The sequence below is a fragment of the Hyperolius riggenbachi genome, chromosome 6 (assembly GCF_040937935.1).
Source record: "Hyperolius riggenbachi isolate aHypRig1 chromosome 6, aHypRig1.pri, whole genome shotgun sequence".
Lineage (NCBI taxonomy): Eukaryota > Metazoa > Chordata > Amphibia > Anura > Hyperoliidae > Hyperolius > Hyperolius riggenbachi.
In genome coordinates this window covers 226522070-226541796 of record NC_090651.1, presented here as the reverse complement: position 1 = coordinate 226541796, position 19727 = coordinate 226522070, and the positions used below count along the sequence as shown (strand labels likewise).

General features: G+C 41.1%; 1 protein-coding gene across 2 annotated transcripts in view; it reads left to right on the top strand.

Moving 5' to 3' along the window:
- The window catches only part of CEP104 (centrosomal protein 104), a 152724-nt gene extending 138247 nt beyond the window's left edge, over positions 1-14477 (top strand). For both annotated transcript variants that reach the window (XM_068240489.1, XM_068240488.1), the window contains exons 21-22: positions 8786-8876; positions 10814-14477. In XM_068240489.1, coding sequence (XP_068096590.1) covers positions 8786-8876; positions 10814-10953 — 231 coding nt within the window. In that variant the 3' untranslated portion in view covers positions 10954-14477. The remainder of the gene's footprint in view (positions 1-8785; positions 8877-10813) is intronic.
- The last annotated feature ends 5250 nt before the right edge of the window (positions 14478-19727 follow it).

Below are 19727 nucleotides of genomic sequence, written 5' to 3'. Positions count from 1 at the left end.
TAACGGTGTCATTTCCTAAACCAGATTTGCAACCTCTTTAAATCATTCCACCTTGATATACATGTGTGTTCTAGCTATACAAAATAGAAAGCACTGGGGTTAACTTTTGTTTTAATTGAAGAACATATGTCATCTGCTTGCTTACAGCTCTTTTTTTTTTTTTTTTTTGCTCTTGATATTTGCTCTTGATATTTGTCTGATTAAGTAGGAACCTAGTCCCGAGAAACGCATTGCATTCTGTTAGGGCTGGTGCACACCGAGCGGCTTTTTCAGCGTTTCTGCAGCCGCTTGCGGCTGCGGATACGCTTGGTCAATGTATCTCAATGGGGTGGTTCACACCAGAGCGGGAGGCGTTTTGCTGAAACGCATACTCCCGGGGTGAGGCATGTTTTGGATTGCGGATGCGTTTCTGCCTCAATGTTAAGTATAGGAAAAACGCAAACCGCTCTGAAAAACGCCTGTTCAGAGCGGTTTTGCCGGCGTTTTTGTTACAGAAGCTGTTCAGTAACAGCTTTACTGTAACAATATATGAAATCTACTACACCAAAACCGCTACACAAAAACGCAAAACGCTAGCTGAAACGCTACAGAAAAATAAGAAAAAGCGTTTCAAAATCTGCTAGCATTTTGCCGATCTGCTAGCGGTTTTTGGTGTGCACCAGGCCTTAGAGGGGTTTTTTGGGGGGGAACATTAAGGGCCCTTTCACACTTTTTTTATTTTTACCGCACTCCACCGCCGGGCAATGAAAGTCTATGGATACGTTCATACTGCGACGTTACGACGCGACGGAAGTGACGTATTTGCTGCATCCCCGACGCAGGTCAAGAACTACGTTACCGCGCATCTTCTGCATCGAGTTGCAGCAATCTGCGTCCGCCCGGAAGTCATATTAGTCTATAGCATGTGTGGATTTTTTTAAAATTACTGATCCGCGCATGCACGCTGCAATGTCGCAAGTGTATATTAACAACTTAACTTCTACATAATCAAAGCAGGAAGTGACGGCAAGCACACATCACTTGGCTGGCAGCAAGACGGGGAACACCACTCAATAGCGCAGTGTTACCTGAAGGCCTGTTTTTGATGGTGCAATACGGTGCACCAGGTGTGACGCATCGCTTATGCCGGTTTGTAGTCTGAAACCGGCCTGAAGCTATAATTATTTATCTCACCCTTGAGTGTTTTCCCTGAGAGTAGGTTAAGTTCATATCTACCAGCCCCTTTCAAACTTTTTAACCATTTTATTTTATTTTAATAATTTTTAGTCTGGATGTTCACTTTAAGTGGAGTATTACTACAGACTACAATGTAAAGTAAAGCATTCTGAGCTGTCTGGTTTATTTTTTACTGGTTTACGCAGACGGGGACCGAAGGCTAGCAACTTCCTGAGGAGGTGTAATTAAAAAACACTGGGGGTGGAGGCCCCCAAAAAACAAAACAAAATGGGGTGTAAGGACTGTATAAAAATTATATATAATGTTTTATTGACCTGAGGAAGCGTACAGAGACTCAAGAAATGCATTGTCTTTTTTTAACCATCCTTGTATAAATCTTATCTAAAAAACCCTCTTTGTCTGGGATTTGCATCTGGAGAGGTAAGATACCTCTTCTTATATACTGTATCATTTTTTATACTGTCCTTACACCCTATTTTGTATTTTTGGGTGCCTCCCTCCTCCCAATAAAATACCCTATTCTCGTGACTAGTAAATAAGCAGTTTGAATGCTAATGTCTACAAATTCATTTTTGATCATTTTATTTTCTGATTTAAAAAATCACCTGTAAAATTTCTTGTGTGATACGGTAAATCAAATCAATACAAAATGAACCTTTAACTCTATATTCATTTTACTTGTACTCATGTATGTGCTTTGATTAACATTCTGCTGTAAGCAGGCAGAGTTGTATTTCATGATTCAGTTCCAAATTGCAAAGACATTTTATACGAGTAAAGTGGTTTATGTAGCAACAGTTAAGTTGCTAGCAGGCGTTTACTGTAATGAATAGAAGGGGGTGCAGTTTACCCCGTGGCCTCTGTATAGACTTCAATATTTCCTTTATTCTTCCATCAGTGTTAAACCCCTCTGGTAAGTGATCTCAGTAAGGCACCTGTATGAAAGGACACAGAGTTATAATTTCAAATAAAGACATTTTGTACTCTACTCAGCCCATTTACTGCTTGAATTCCATTGCAACCTTTACATCTCGTGCATTTCTTTAATTGGGAAACAAAAAATCACTAGAAAGGGCTTTTTTTTGTTATGTGATATTTTCCTTCATTCCAAAACATAAAGATTAAATGGAATGGGCTTGGCAGGAAGATTGTGGCTCTGCTTTCACTTTTTGTCTGCAATATATTTTAAGAAGAAAAGCTCGATAGAGAGGGGGTCAGTACTTGGCCAACCTGACAGTAAGTGGATGCTGGCTGTTGCTGGTCCAAATAATTGTTGCTTGATCCTAGTCAGCTAAGATACCGTAATACATTAACAGCCAAGGGCAAGTGTATTTTAAAGTTTGATTTATAGGCTGTTTATTTGAATTTTTGCAATTTAAAGAGAATGTATTGAAATTATTTTTTCTTTTTTAAATTATTTGGTTTAGTACAAAACTGGTGTAGCAAATAATAGCCATTGTGAATGCTAAGGGGCCCTGGAGCATGCATTAATACGTACAGAGACTATTGTAGAGTCTATGTTCCTGAGAAAAGTATCAAAAGATAGAGAGTGGGATCACCAACCAGCTGCAATATGGGACTTAGTGGCGTTAGCAATATGCTATATGTGATATGTCTGTGCTCAGGATGCTTTATATAAGACCTGAGGATCTTTGATGATTGCTCTTTTGAATACTCTCATGAGAAGGGTATTGATTTTAGACCTAAGTCTAGACACTTTTGGACAGGTACAGAATATGTGGACCAGAGTACTGTCTGCCTGACATCCACTGAAACATGTTTTAGAGTTACTTGAATCCATGAGGTAAAGTCTCATGGGGAGTAAAGAAGGTTCTATGAGGGATCCAGAGCAATAACGTTAGTTTAAGTTGGTATATTGTGGTAGATCAGTTTATACTCACAAGGGTGGGTTGCAAAAACTTGCGTCAGGGCCTGCGGAATATAAGCATACACTAACCATGATCTATTCTGGTATGAACCAGCTAACAATGGTTGATACATCCAGGTCAGGATTACAGGACACTATATAATGACCAGTCCTCAGCTAGGAAAATCTTTGTAAATCCGTTTCATTCTCAGTGACTAAGTTGAAAAACAAAAACATATATGTATATATTTTTTTCCAGTAGTCTCATCCTTGTTCACCACTGGTATATATTCATGGAAAAAAAATCTGGAAGTCTCATCTATGTTTGGTTCAATAGATGTAGGGCAACACCTGCAATGTTTCCACTTCCATTAGGGCTTGGCATGTTTGTATGCACTGACAATATTTAGTTATGACCATTGTATCATCTTCCTCCACCCAGTTACTTTCTTGTGTTTGTAGTTATAACAGTGTAACTACACTACTCCCAGCCAGTCACATCCAAACTCTTATGAGTGCCAGTAATTCATGGGTGGGATGCTTCAGTTAAAGGGACCCGGTAGTGAGAGTTTTACAGTTGCCATATTTAGTTATTTTTAAATGACACCCGTTGCCTGACTGTCCTGGTGATCCTCTGCCACATACACCTCAAATTTCAGACCGAAAATAAGTATGCAGACAGATCAGATGCTCTGACTAAAGTCTGACTACACTAGTCCCATGCATGTTTCAGGGATGTGAAGCCAGAAACATAAGCAGGACAGCCAGGCAACTGGTATGGTTATAAAGTAAAACTAAAGCCAAACTGCAAACAAAAAAAAAGTTAGATACTCACTATACTCACTTCACTGATCTAGAGGGAAGTCTCTGGATCCCGGTCCTCTTTCTATGCACTTGGACCACCCTTTTTCCCCTGTGAAATGTATTTGACTAGCCATTGGAATATTCAGAAGTCCTCGTGAAGGCTTCAGAATAATGTCCCAGAGTACTTCCAAAGTGGAGCGGTTCCATGCTGCACACGAGTGCGCCCGCTTGTGCACGCGCAATACAGATGCACCCAAAGCACTTGTGGATGCAAGTGCTTCCTAGGACTCACAAAGTTGGCAAATTTAAATGGGGGTCAGCGGGGGAAAGAGGACACCGAGAGAGGACCGTGAAGGCACTTTGGGATCCTGAGACTCGCCTCTCTATAGGTGAGTATTTTAACTTTTTTTTTAGCTGGCTTCACATTTGTTTTAAAGGATAAAAATATGGCCGCCTTCATATCCCTCCTACAACAGCGTCACTTAAATTAACATTGTTTCAATGGCACACAGTGTAATTTTGCATTTCTGACCAGGACAGTAGAATCTGTTCTCTTTGTTTCATGGAGTCCATCTTGCCTCTCAGTGTACGTAGGTGACTGAGTGAGAGCTGATAGCTGTTCCAGGCACTTGGGCCTATTTCACATGTATGGTTGTATGGTTGATCAGCACGGTCGCCAGACTGTTCAGTTCCCCTTCCCTGGGTATCCATGTACCACAAAGTTACTGTACCTGTAATGTACAATGTGTACTGTAATGTCTAATGTAATGAAATGACAAGCAGGTAACCATGTGTTTACAGACTGCCACACTTAACACTAGGTGGCTGAGTTGCCACTTGCTCAAGTGTGTATGAATTACTGTTTTGTTTTGTTTTTGTTTTTTAATATAAGACACACTTCTTCCCCAAAACTGGGGGGGGGGGGGGGGAGTCAGTGGGTCTTATATTCTGAATGTATGGTGCAGAATGCGCAGGGAAGCACTTATCGATCCTGCTGGCATGCTCCTCTCCTACTCTCTGTCTCTGGTCATCTTGCCGCTATAGGCTCCGGTCCTCAGAGGGCGACGTCCTTCACACTGCACAACCTAAGCCACCGCACTCCTCTCCCCCTCAATCTCTGTCTGCATCCGCTGCACATTCTGCAGCTGCAAACACACCATGTACACAGATACACAGAGTGGGAGGGGAGTCTAGGCATAATTTGACTCCTTGTTCCTAGAACACATAAGGCAACCTGATTTCTTGAGCGCATGCTATTTGCTGATCACAAGGACAATTTTTTTATGTAAATTATGGTACTCCATTCCCCTTAGTGTGAGGTGATTATTACTGAATCATAAACGTTCTGCATGCTGCATTTTTCATGCATTTGTGCTTGTATTAAACTCAATGCAAACGTAAAAAAAAGTCATGTGCAGATGCTGATTAATGCAGTTTTGCTGTGTGATTTCACATGATTAGCCAATCAGATCAGTTTCCCTGACAGAGTATGCAATCGCTTGAAAGAAAAGCAAACATTATGACAGAAAATAACAATTTGTGCTGAAAGAAATTGGAAATCACTGGAAATGGTATTGAGTAAACCAGGGAAGATCGTGTTGCCTGCCTCTTGTGCTTGTGTGTTGTTCTGGGAACAAGCCCTTAGTTTGTACAAGTTCAGCTACACTTTAGAGTGCACATCTGTACTGTGCAGTCATTTATGTAGGAGGCTTTTAGGTTTCTTTCAGCACATGCCTGGTGCTCAGGAGCATAAAGGAATGAGTTAGATGGTTCCACCTTCTATACTATGGTCTTGCCTTTTGTACACATCCTGGGTGTTGTAAATGACAATTACCATTGAATTCCTTTTAAGTAGAAAATACTGTACTTAAGAGGCATCATTATTACTTCATTAGAGGATTCATAAGGTACATAAGGCATATAGTCTCTATAACGTTGTGTCTTTACAGCATCTAAACCTGGGTAAAATTAGTACATAAGTAGCCTGCCCCAAGGGGCTTGATAATCGTGCAAGCTGCACACCTGCAGTGAAGCCTACAAGCTGCTCAGTCATCCATTTTGCCATCATCTCCTCACTCCAGTCTGCAGCACATAATCGCTCATAACCTTTGTTTAACCAGTGAGTCTTATTTATATCAAGTTCCTCATTTTTGTTTTTTTTCTCAGGATGTATAATTGTAGACTTGAACATTGCAGGGCTGCTTTATTAAAGGACATCCGAGGTGAAAATTGTATCTATCCTCCTTCACCGAAAAGTGACTTTTTCAGATATCCCACAGTTTTATTTCATATTTAGATCTAGTTTTTAAGTTTTTACTGTTTTTGTCTCTGCTCAATGATGCCTTAATTGAAGTATGCTAGAGCTCACATCTATTAACCACTTCACAACTGAGGGGTTTTACCCCTTCAGCATTTGAGCAATTTTCACCTTTCAGCTCTCCTTCCATTCATTCGCCTATAACTTTATCATTACTTATCACAATGAAATGAACTATATTTTGGGTTTTTTCCGCCACCAATTAGGCTTTCTTTAGGTGGAACATTGTGCCAAGAATTATTTTATGCTAAATGTGTTTTAATGGGAAAATAGGAAAAATGTGGGAAAAAATCATTATTTTTCAGTTTTCGGCCATTATAGTTTTTAAATAATGCATGCTACTGTAATTAAAATCCATGTAACTTATTTGCCCATTTGTCCTGGTTATTACACTGTTTAAATTATGTCCCTATCACAATGTTTGGCACCAATATTTTATTTGGAAATAAAGGTGCATTTTTTCAGTTTTGCGTCCATCCCTAATTACAAGCCCATGATTTATAAAGTAAGTGTTATACTCTCTTGATATAAATATTTAAAGAGTTCAGTCCCTAAGGTAACTATTTATGGTTTTTTTTTTATTGTAAGTTTTTTTTTATTATTGTTTTATTACGAAAAAAAAATTGGTAACAATTGGGGAGTGTGGGAGTTAATGAGTTAATTTATAATGTAAAATAATGTATTTGTTTATGAAAAATGTTTTTGACTGTAGTTTTACTTTTTGGCCACAAGATGGCCACAGTAATTTTTTGTAAATGCGTCCTGTAAGCGTAGGAAGTACGCTTACAGGAAGTTCAGTGAGGCTGGGAAACTTTTTTTTTTTTTACAATGATCACGCTGCTTCTCATACTAGCAGACGATCATTGCTGGGGGGCTTAGATCAATGAACGGGAATGTTTTTCCCATTCATATCTCCAGGCGAGCAGGTGGCGGCGTGCACGAGCGCGGGAGCACGAGCGGGAGCGCGGACAGTGGCAGTAGTGGCGGGGGTGCGTATATCTACGCTCCGGGCGGGGAAATTAAGTTAAAAGGGGTGTAGATATACTGTACCTGGGCGGCGAAGTGGTTAATTATTGACTCTTTTTATCTCTTTCCTGCTCTCAGAAGCCATTTCCTGACATGGAAGTGTTATATGGCTGTAATTACTTATCAGTGAAGGTTATGCTATATGCTATAGTCTGATCCAGTCCGACCCGGTCCCGACGTGGACTGAAACTGTCACTTGCAAACCTGATGTTTAACTCTTTCAGGCAGAGAAATAAAAAAAAGGAACACAGCCTAGTTATTTGTGTGCTTGGCACTATATACACGCACATGTCTAGCTCATCATGTCACCTAGGTTGTCCTTTAAGAGAATGCACAAAGACGTAAAAAGTGGAGCAGCTGCTCAAAGTGACCTGTCAAATAAGACAAGAATTCTTGCCAGTTCCAGTTTTAGTCCAATATTTTTTGCCCCCCGTGTAGATAATGGAGGCTGCCATATTTATTTCCTTTTAAGCAATATTAGTTGCCTGGCTGTCCTACTGATCCTCTGTATCTACCACTTTCAGCCATAGCCCCTGAACAAGCATGCAGCAGATCAAGTATTTCTGACACTATTGTCAGAACTGACAAGATTAGCTATATGCTTGTTTCTGGTGTGATTCAGTCAATACTGCAGCCAAATAGACCAGCAGGGCTGCCAGGCAACTGGTATTGTTTAAAAGGAATTACGGTAAATATAACCGCCTCCATATTCTTCTCACTTCAGTTGTCCTTTAAAGTGACCCTGAAGTGAAAGGGGCATGGAAGCGGCTACATTCATTTCCTTTAAAACAATGCCAGTTGCCTGGTTGTCCTACTTATCCTGTACCTTTAAAGGGGGATGCAACTGGTAATAGAAAACTCTAGTACCTATTGCTAGGTACAAGAATTTTAGTGTATCAATTTTCCCTTCCACCGGTTTGTGTTAGAAATAGATAATTTGATACATTACCTGTGTCTTTAAAGTGCCTGTATACTGGAAGCAGGAGTCAAGCTTATTGCTCACTCCTCCCACCTCCTCGCTCATAGTAACCACGCCTCATTTGGACATGGACTCGAACTGCGCAGCTTTCCACTGGACAGATACCACTGTCAGTCACTGTGATGTCACCGGTATCAGCCCAGTGAAAAGACATGCAGCTCAGGTACATTTTCAAATGAAGTGTCTGCCGTTGCCATGACAGCAGATCACTATGAGCAAGGAAGTGGGGAGAAGTGAACAATAAGAAGCACCCGCTTCTGGTATACAGGCACTTAGAGTAATAGAGATAATGTAAATAATTATTTGTTTTAAAGTCAAAGTGAGGAAAGGGAAAATGTTATAGTAATGCTCTTCTACTTGGCAGTAGGTATAAGATTTTTCTATCACCATTTTCATCCCAGTTTAATACCTAAAGCCACTGACCCAGAAGGAGGATGCAGATCAGGTGCTTTGACAAAGGTTTGTGGGCAGTAGCTGCGTGATTGTTTTTGGTGTGACTCTAATGAAACTACGAAGATCATCAGCACTCCTTATCCATCTCTCTACAGGGCAGTTTCAGTTTGTGGAGAGTTCCTTTGTGTCAGCAAATTTACAAGATACATTTTTCTCTTTACAGACCTGGAAATCCCACCTCATGGGAAAAGATGGTTGTAAAATGAATCCCCGCAGGACACTGGCTCTTCAGAGAACACAGCAAGGAGCAACAGGTATGAAACCTTCTTCGTGATGGTGTGTTAGTTACTTCACCTTTTTTGTTGTTTACAGAAAGCCCAGGCAGCTATTTTGGGCATTGTATTCTTGGCATCATGCCTTGTTTTGTTAAGAAGTACTATGTAGTGTACTCATTATTGTGCCATTGCTCTGAACAGTCCAGCATGTCCTAACCTGTCTACATGTGCTGGAATGCCCTGGAGAAAAATGAAGTGCCAGGATGAGAGATGGTCAGCCGTTTTTACGTGATTTCTTCTACAGGTGGAATCGTGTAGGAGAAAAGTTATAACTTTTAAACCCCATTTCCAGGATTTTTTTTTTTCATATCTAACCCCTACCTCTCTAACCAGCCTAACATTGAACCAACACCCTTGAAGGCTTTTCATCTTTGGGATGATCCCACCATTTAGCTGGATAGTGCATTTTTCCTAAAGCTCCATGCACTTCAGAACTGATTGGTGCCCTTCCCCTACTCTACCACATTGCTCCCCGAGAACCTCTTCATCACTTTCACATTTCCTCCTCTTCCTGCCACTCAATGTACTAGGAGAGCCATGCCCTCTCCTAGATGCCACGTGGGAAGGTCGGACACTGTAGTGGGGTTTTAGGGAGTGTGGATCCACATTTAAATTGGGAGTGGAAATGAGACGAGTTAAAAATGTACTTATGTAGACAGGATTAACACCTCAGAATGACGAGCCACATAATCTTGTCCCTTCTGCTTCCTTTTTATAATATGTGATTATGCTTACAGAAGGAATCATAAAATAGAAATCAAGCATCTTGAGCCGGACAAAGTCATGTAGAAAACAGTACAAATAAAGCGGCACACCACTGGCTTGCTGAAGTGTTTTTCTTCACAGGATCTGCACACTACATGTTACGGATGGGAGTCCTTCATTAGGTGCATGTACGTAACATGTAGTATGCAGATGCTGTGATAAAGCACTTAAGCCAGTAGTATGTCGCTTCCTTTGTACCGCTTTCTGGAATCAGAGGGGTTGGTGGCCCGTTGGAAGTGTGGCACGAGATAACGGAGCTGAGTCTCTGAGATATATGCTGGACTTTTCTTACTATTAAAGCTGGAGTTTTCTTACTATTAAAGTCATTTAGTCCGAAACAAAAAGTTGTCATGTACATTCAGAGCCAGATCTCATCTCCTGCATGCGTATTATCCCTAGCTAAGACACAGCTCTTCCTTCATCACATTACCCTCATCCCCTCAAAATTATATTTCTCTGTCCTGCATGCATATCATCATCATTGCATGAACCACAATCCTCCCCTGCCACTATATTGTCCCCATGAGACACATTTGCAACCTCCTGCAACTTCACTACACACACCATAGGACAGGATCCTTATTTAGTACATCTCTTCCCCTCTCCCGCCATTACACCTCCAGCATCCACATCCTTCCATCGTGAAGCCATTTACACAAGTCCCAGTTACCTCCCTGCCACCACTTTATGCATATTACCTCCTCCTTCCAGGAACCACATCCCTCCAGTTTGAAAGCTATGTTACCCCTTTTCAGGAAATACACCCAGCAGCCAGGAAATCAGTGCTTGTTCTTCTAGCCAATCTGGTCCCATATCAGGTGAGAAGCTCTTCCATTGCCAGAACTCTGCAATTAGGAGACATGGAAAGTGAGGGTGGCCATTAGATTACCAGGAAACACTCTATATGAGAGGGAGGGCCCTCCTAGACAAGAGGAAATGCTATAAGGGGGAGGAATGGGTCCACCACTAGACCACCAGAGAAGTGATATGGAGATGATAAAAGTAGAGGCCTTGGCTCTACACTAGGTTTACAGACAATTTTTCTGTTGTCTGAAGGAAAAAAATAAGCACTTTAGTACTTATTTCTTTGCTGCACATCAGCAACAATCTGCTACTCACGGTTCTCATTACCTTTCCATTGTTTTTTTCAGGGGGACTCAAAGGAGGATCAACCATAACCAAAGCTGGCAGCTCTATAGCAAAGCAGCGACCACTGAACACTGGTAGTAAGATTCCAGCTCCCAAAGCCGGACTCAATAGGACAGGAAACAAGCCACAACCAAAACGATGACTGGGGAGAGCCTAATTTATTACAGTGTAATATTACAGCTGATCTGACTGCAATCCAAAACTATACCTTGCCATACACACTCCATTTTCATTGTCCAGTAGAATGGTCAATGGAATGGATTGTGCAATTTAAATTTTCTCTTCATCAACAGCAAGCCATCTTTTCATTCATCATTCCTCTCCAGGTAATCAGTCAGAACAGCTGGAAAATGATAATCATGTTGTTTGTGGACACACTTTGTATATGCAGTCAATCACAGTTTTAAGTACAATCATTCTGAGTGAGTCGTTAAATAGATTGTTTTAAAGATTGCAGTATATGTGGCCAGCAATAAGAAATCCTTATTTATCCTGTCACTTAAGATAGTGTTCTTATCAGCTATCTTGTAAAATTCACACAACTGTGAAAAATGTACCTTATTTAATAACAGAGGCTATAAGAGGGAAGACAGAACTATGGTGCATGGTAACTGGAATAAACCGATTGCTTTGTGATGGCCAATCCACAGCTGTGTGGATCGAAGATGGTGTTAAGATAATGTACACATGCACAGTGACTGTTGTCCGCGGAGTTGGAATTCGATCCCTCAGGTGACAGTTCAGGGCTGAATGCTGTACCAAGGCAACAGATGAGCGACGCATTCTGTTGCTATGTGGGTGGGACAGGAGCGACTGTGCAGTGCACAATGAAGTAGCTTTAGCAGGCAGGCAGAGGCAGAGAACAATGCACACGGCTGAGATGATCTTTTGCCAATGCATCGGGCTGGCTGTATGTATGTTTAGGCTAGGTTGTGTTCAAGGCTTTATAAATAGCAACCAATCACATGCCAGTATAATATATTTATGATTTTTTTTCACTTTTGTTGTGAAGAATAATTGCACTTTAAAGCACACCTATTGATAAAGTCACAGTTCACTTGAATTCATAGAGGACTTTTTAGAATGACCAAAAATATCAGAATTTTGAATACTAAAAAAAATGAATTCTTACTATTATTAAAAAGTGGCTTTTGATCGTAAATCCCAACTCGATGGAAAATGTATTTTTTTGTTTGGACAGTGAGAATGCACTTGCATTCTCTCTAGAGTTTTTATTGCAGTCCATGTTACTTTTTGGATTCCAGTGATTTTGACTCACTTCCTCTCTTTGGGGCCAAATTTGTTTTCATATAAAATCCGATTCAGCAATTGAAAACTTGGCAGTGGTTTTAACTTTCCCCCACTCTATAAAAGATGCTGCCTCTAGTTTACCAACTTCCTGTCAAAACAGAAAGGAAAAAAAAAACAGAAACACAGACAGCAATAAGAACCCTAAAAAAAAAGTCTTTTAACACTAAAGGTCAAGTACGTTTTTTTCCCATTGTTGGACTTAAGAACATCTTTCTCTGAAGTAAATCCTAACTAAATGAAACAGTTGACTAAATAAACCGATATCTAGCTCAGAGCTTTGAAGTCGGAGTCGGGGCAATTTTGGGCACCCGGAGTCGGAGTCATTGATTTCATAAACTGAGGAATCTGAGTCGGGAGTCAGAGTCGGATGATTTTTGTACAAAATCCACAGCCCTGTTAAATATTAGACTAAGGAGTCGGAGTCGAGGAGTTGGAGCCATTTTGGGTACCCGGAGTTGGAGTCTGAGTCGTGGTTTTATAAACTGAGGAGTCGGAAGATTTTTGTACCGACTCCACAGCCCTGATCTAGCTTGCCATAGCTAAAAAAACCTTGGTTATTTAGGCACAGAGGAATCCACCTGAGGAAACTAAGGCAGGGATATGGCAGGTGTTAGCCATCATTACAGATTGCAAAAACGCCATAAAAAATATGTTGGCATCTCTCCTGTCAATGATGAAGATACTGTAGGAAGTAGTGACCTCCACATCTTCCTCACATTGCAGTTGCAGTCAGCACATTGCTGAGAACCAGAAAGTGCTCAGGAGTGCACTTCCTGGTCATGGGGCTGCAGATCACGGAGATGTAGTCGTACACTTCTATGTATGCACGGCCGGGCCACACCCCGGCGCACTTCCATACCTGGGAGTGGTCTAGGCCTGCACAGTACTGCTGTACTGGTGCAGAACGCTCCCGGCTGCATGAGCGCAACGGGGGATGCGTGCGGGGCTGAGCCATGTATGCGCGACCAGCCGGATTACTGGGGGGAATTACAAAAGAATGGAGCGGCTGGAGAGGACAGCCATAAACCCCACACACCTAATGGGGCTGGAGGTAGCCACTTCCAGGTAAGTATAAATCCACCCACACAGCCCAACTCCGGTTCCCTTTGAAGATATAATGCAATTGGTGTAATCGTTTTTAATTCAAAGCTATGAGAGCCTAGTTCATTTCCATCCTTCCAAGGTGACTGTATGAAATCACAGCCTTCACATTTTATTCCAGTGTTAGTAAAGATACCATAAGCAAGAGTCATTTCAGAATGGAATAGCAGCATTACTGCTACAAGGAGTGTGCTGTGCCTCACTTCTACAAACAATGCTGACTGGACAGGCCATTTATTAGGCTTGCTGTTTATTCTAACTTGCTAAGGTCAAACTCCTAATTTAATCTCGTTAACCAAAAGGGATATTACTTTAGCTGCCTCCTATTAAGTTATATTTAAAGCTGAACTCCAGGTTTAAAAAAAGTATATTTATTTATACCTTTAAAAACGTTCACTAACTGAAAGACACTACAGAACTTAAACTCCCCTGATGCAATATTAACAGAAGTTTCTTTGAAATAAGGATGGTCAATGAGATGCAAATAAATCTGAGTTTATGCAGATTTTTATGGTAATTTCATGGAAATTCTGTAGCTTGGAATTGGACCAATTGCATGCATCAGCTGCTACATTTAATTGGTTCATTTTCAAGCTGTACGGGTATCACCACACACAGCTCAGGTCTGCAAAGCTACAAGGGGCTTATCTGAGGCCACGCCTACAAAGAACAGTACACCTAAGGAACTGGTATGTTACTGACGTAATTCTAATACTACCATTAATTCAGCTATATGCCACTATAGCAGCCCCAAGTGGCAGCCAGATTTCAAGCTACAATAATCTCTGTGCCTGGTGTTTCAACTGCCCTAAAGGGGATATAGAGGCTGCCATATTTATTTATTTTTAAACAATGCAAATTCTGCTTATCCTCTGCTTTTAAAGGAGAACTGTAGTGAGAGCTATATAGAGGCTGCCATATTGATTTCCTTTTAAGCAATACCAGTTGCCTGGCTATCCTGCTGATCCTCTGCCTCTAATACTTTTAGCCATAGACCATGAACAAGCATGCAGCAGATCAGGTGTTTCTGACATTACTGTCAGATCTGACAAGATTAGCTACATGCTTGTATCTGGTGTGATTCTGCAAGCAGATAGCTCAGCAGGGCTGCCAGGTAACTGGTATTGCTTAAAAGGAAATCAATATGGCAGCCTCTATATACCTCTCACTACAGTTCTCCTTTAATACTTTAAGCTATAAAGCCTGGAAAAGCATACAGACCAGATGTTTGACTTAATGGGATACTGTAGAGGATCGGGGGAAAATGAGTTGAACTTACCCGGGGCTTCTAACGGTCCCCCGCAGATGTCCTGTGCCCACGCAATCACTCACCGATGCTCCGGCCCCGCCTCCGGTTCACTTCTGGAATTTCAGACTTTAAAGTCTGAAAACCACTGCGCCTGCGTTGCCATGTCCTTAATCCCGCTGATGTCACCAGAAGCGCACTGCGCAGACACAGACCATACTGGGCCTGCGCAGTACGCTCCTGGTGACATCAGCGGGCTCGAGGACACGGCAACGCAGGCGCAGTGGTTTTCAGACTTTAAAGTCTGAAATTCCAGAAGTGAACAGGAGGCGGGGCTGGAGCATCGGTGAGTGGCTGCGCGGGCACAGGATGTCTGCGGGGGACCATTAGAAGCCCCAGGTAACTTCAACTCATTTTCCCCCGACCCCCCTACAGTATCCCTTTAAGTTTGACTGCATTTGCTGCATGTTTGTTTCAGGTGTGTGATTCAGACACCATTGGTGCATGAAAGATCAGCCAGGATGTCAGGCAACTGGTATTGTTTAAAAGGAAATAAATATGGCAGCCTCCATATTCCTCTCGGGTCAGTTGTCCATTCATATAGTGTTTTTATTTCAGAATTGCATCAATACTTTAAGGGAGTTGCTGTTACTGTAATTATTGTATGAAATGCACGGGCTTCCATTCAGATTCTCTGGACCATAAGCTGAGAATTGGAGGAAGTACAAAAGGGACAAGCAATCAGCGATAAGACGCAAAACGTATAGGCATAAGTGATGGCTATCCGTTTGTGTTTCTGTAACATAGTATTGTAAGATCAATGGCGCATTCTCACCATGCGCTTTGTATTACACTTGAATACCACATAGGGTGTATTGTGCAGAATGGATCATTGTCTCTTAACAGCAGATGTGTTGCCATCCATCACTCTGAAGGGCATCATGCCCATAGCACACTGCAACAGAAATGACTGTGTTGTGTTAAAATGCAACACAGTGCACAAGCATAGCGAGACAACACTCAAGGAGGAAATAGAGGATTCAAGTATGAGGCCAGTACAATCAGAAATCCTCCTGTTCTCATTCCTGCTGCCAAGCCTTATTGTAGATGATTACTCACATTACTGCTGTGGATGTAGTGACATGAGGCATTTGTTATTGAGCATCTGACCTGAAAATGCTAAGTGATAGTCATCAGTTCCAGAGTTTCCAGGGCCAATTAATATGTGCATTTCCAATATCAATACAGATGTACTTTCTATCAGTAGATTGTTTCCAAGGCTTCAAAATTCATTTTTCATGTTCTTGATAGCTGCACCTGCTAGTTTAAGTGCAAGTAAAAATATCTTGTAGGAATAGGTTCTCACTAGACCTGAAAACTGACAATTTTAAAGGACAACTGTAGTGAGAAGACTATGGAGGCGGTAATATTTGTTTCCTTTTAACCGATGCCAGTTACCTGGCAGCCCTGCTGATCTATTTGGCTGCAGTCGTGTCTTAATCACACCAGAAACATGCATTTAACAAATTTTACAATAATGTCAAACACCTGATCTGCTGCTTGCTTGGTCAGGGTCTAATGCTAAAAGTATTAGAGGCAGAGAATCAGCAGGACAGTAGGGAAACTAGTATTGCTTAAAAGGAAATAAAAATGGCAGACTCCATATCCCTCTCATTACAGTTGCCCTTTAATGAGCTGAGACAAATGGATAAACAGACATGTTAACTTATTCTATGTCATCTATAACAAAGTTCTCCAAACATGGTACACGTGCGTCAGGGGGTACTTAGGTGTGGTTCACGGCGTACTTCAACTTGTCATAGTCAATGCATTATAGTATGTTTTGAGATTAAACATAATAATTCAGATTTATAGGATTTATAATTTTTGTCCACTAAAAGCATCAAGGGATGTTTGAAAAGCATTTAGACACAATTTAGAGAGTTTCTAAAAAATACTTACATGCATTAAGGGGTACATGAGATGAAGGTACCCATAGTTGGGGAGTACTTGGCCGACATGGTCATTAATGGTCATTAATGATCCATTCAGACATGTCGGTTTCCAGTGTATCCGTCTCTGTTGCGGTAGCAGAACGGAATGTCCCGTTTGTATGACTTTTGTGCTATGCAAGCTGATGGATCCAATAAAAGTATGACAAATTCTGATATAATAAACTACTTGACCAGGTACCTTGAAGTTCATTAAAAAGAGATTCCACTCTAATTAGAACCTAAAAAATCCACCCCAGATCATTGTCAAAAAATGCATTCTATAACAGATACCTAAAACTTATGTCGAAGGACACAGCGGTCCAACTAAAACCATTCATCAGATCCACTGTGAACATACATGTTACCAATCCTTTCTTTGTGTGGGCCCAGTCTTAGTCCTGGTGCACACAAAGAGCTCTTCAGAGCGCTTTTCAGATCGCCAGCACTTTGAAAAGCCCTTGGCTAATGTAACTCTATGAGGGTGTTCACACAGCAGCATTGTGATTTTTTTTTTTTTTAGATCAATTAAGCTTGAATGAATGAGTAAAAAAGCTAATTAATTCAAAAATCGATCTGAAAATTGCTACATAAAATTGCTATTGCAAATTGCTAAGCTCTAGCTAATTTTGGTGTACACTAGCCTTACTGTTAAGTCTCCAACATTAAGTGAGCTCCAGATGCAGTTAGTTCTTTGAAAGTGATGTAACTGTTCTACAGTCCACAGCAGAAATGTGTAGTGACACAGTACTAACCAAACTGAATAGTCGCCCCTGCATTATAACTAGCCGATTAATGATAGTATATCACTGACTTGTTTATTTAATTTAGTGCTGGGATTACATCTGAATTCAAGTTCTTAAGGAAATGTTGCATTTTATGATTTAGTATTTATATAGCATTTGAGATGTACACAGATAATCCTGTCACTGCATGGATACGATTAGCTGTTATCATATACCATAAGTGTGCAATCCAATGTAATATTATTTCTGTGTAAGCAAATGTAAATTTATTATTAAATACACTTATTTTTTAAGAAACTGTTGTTTTTCTTGTGAATAACATTATCTAGTCTGAGTCTGATTCTCCAACTATACTTGTCTTAATTCCTGTTAGCAGTAACAGAAGTAGTGTGTTCTTTAACGTATACCCGAGGTTACATGATGTGTATGAACAGTGCCAAACATTAATAACTCGGCTGGGTTTCGTTTTATCTTTTTCTGCCTGAAAGAGGAGTATAAACAGAAGGCATCCTGTTGTGTGAACTTTAGTAGAATTTAACCCAGGAAGTACAGTAAAACCCCTAATATCGAGATCAGGCTGGGATTGCCTCATGCCGCATATGTGTGCGTTCCAGATGCTTGAGAAGTCAAGCAACCAGCCCTAAAATATAACACTAACCTCCGCCTGTGAAATACAGTGCACAGCAGAAACAACTTACAAAACCTTCAGGTGCCATCTTCTACACTTCCTGCAGCTCCCAGCTGCTTTTCTGCGTCCTCTGTGTGCGGTTCCTGAAGCGTACATGTGACCCGATGCTGATCAGGTGACATGCCGTGAGAGATACATGGATGCAGTGCAGCAACTGGGAGCTGCAGGAAGTGTAGAAGTCATTTCTTCTGCTCACTGCTCTACAAAACAGTAACGTTCAGCTGCTCCCATTCAGGCATGCCGGTTGGTTAAGACTGCTAGATGCCTGAGTTCCGGATAGCTGATTTTTTTCGTATATGGTTGGTCATTAGTGATCCAACACAATGATCACAAGCAATTGTCTCTGATGATGAAAATTTGCAGCTGTGCTGAATGGGTAGAAAATAAATATAATATAGCACCCTTACACTGAATAGATGTATAGCAGTCCAATAAAATATTAATTCAGTGGACTCCATGAACCTTTGTTGTTATGATCACTGGGTATTCAGCCTTGAAGTGAACTTGTCAGTTGTGAAGGAAGGACAACTGGCCTTCCAAGTATTTAGCACTATTTAACGTTTAGATGTTGTTAGTTGTAAGATGAGCAACCTAGATGGGTCTGGGTCCAATTGAAAATGTAATGATCTCCCCTAATAATCCCATGACACTATTAGACGTCATGACCCTCAACTTTCGAACAATTATGGTTTCATCAAAAAGTGCCCTTAGCGCTAACCTTCAAGACACCACATAAACTATCTTTTCTTGGCAACCTTACAGCGGAACTGAAAGGTCGTTTCACTTACCTGGGGCTTCTGCCAGCCCCCTGCAGCCGACCTGTGCCCATGACGTGACATAACGATCTTCCGTTTTCCCAACGCGGCTCACTTCTCGTAGTGGCAGCCGACTTGTAAGCCAGCGTCCACTGTGCCCTGGCCATGTGTATACTCGTAAGCATTCCCATGGCCAGGAGTGTCCTGCGCAGTATGAGAAAATCTCTACTGCGCCTGTGCAGTATGCTCCCAGCGACGGGAGCATGAACAAGGATGTGCATGGCCAGGGCCAGGCAAGCGTAGTGGACACCGGATTCAAGAAGTGAAAGTGAGCCGCAGCGGGGGAACAGAAGAACAGATATGTCACATCGCGGGTACAGGTCGGCTGTAGGGGACCGGCAGAAGCCCCAGGTAAGTGAAACTCTTATTTTTTTTGACGACCTTTCAGTTCCGCTTTAAAGTGATAATATACCAGCAATTGCGGACAAGCACCATCACAAATAATAATAAAAAGATTTATGGGATTATACAGAGAGGTATGTGCTAAATGGGCAATTAACAATATATAGCAGTCAAACAAGAGAAAAGTACACACTATAAGCAGCACCAAACCACTCCAAAATGATTCAAAAAATTGTATAAACTTTATTGGTAAATAGTAAACAAATTGTAAAATCAATTAAAAATCACCAAATGGTGATTGCAGCGGTACACATAAAAATAATGAGCCAACCTCAAATAAATGCCATATAAATAATGAAAATCACAGATCAAATACCATAGTATATCCTGCCAAAAATGATACACCAATGTTGCACATCAATATTGTATAATAATTGTGTTGAAAGCAACTATACAGAATACATCACACCCATGTAAGGTGCAAAGGGGAAAATTTGTTTATACAAAGCAGCTATCTGGCATTATGCAAAAAAACACACGTGGATACACAATAATGACTAAAAAATCCCTCTAACAAAATTATATAAATATATTGCACAACATCTAGGATGAGAGAAGAAGTACAGGGAAAGGATCAAGTGATCTCTAATAGTGCACAAGTGAATCAGAAAGGGCT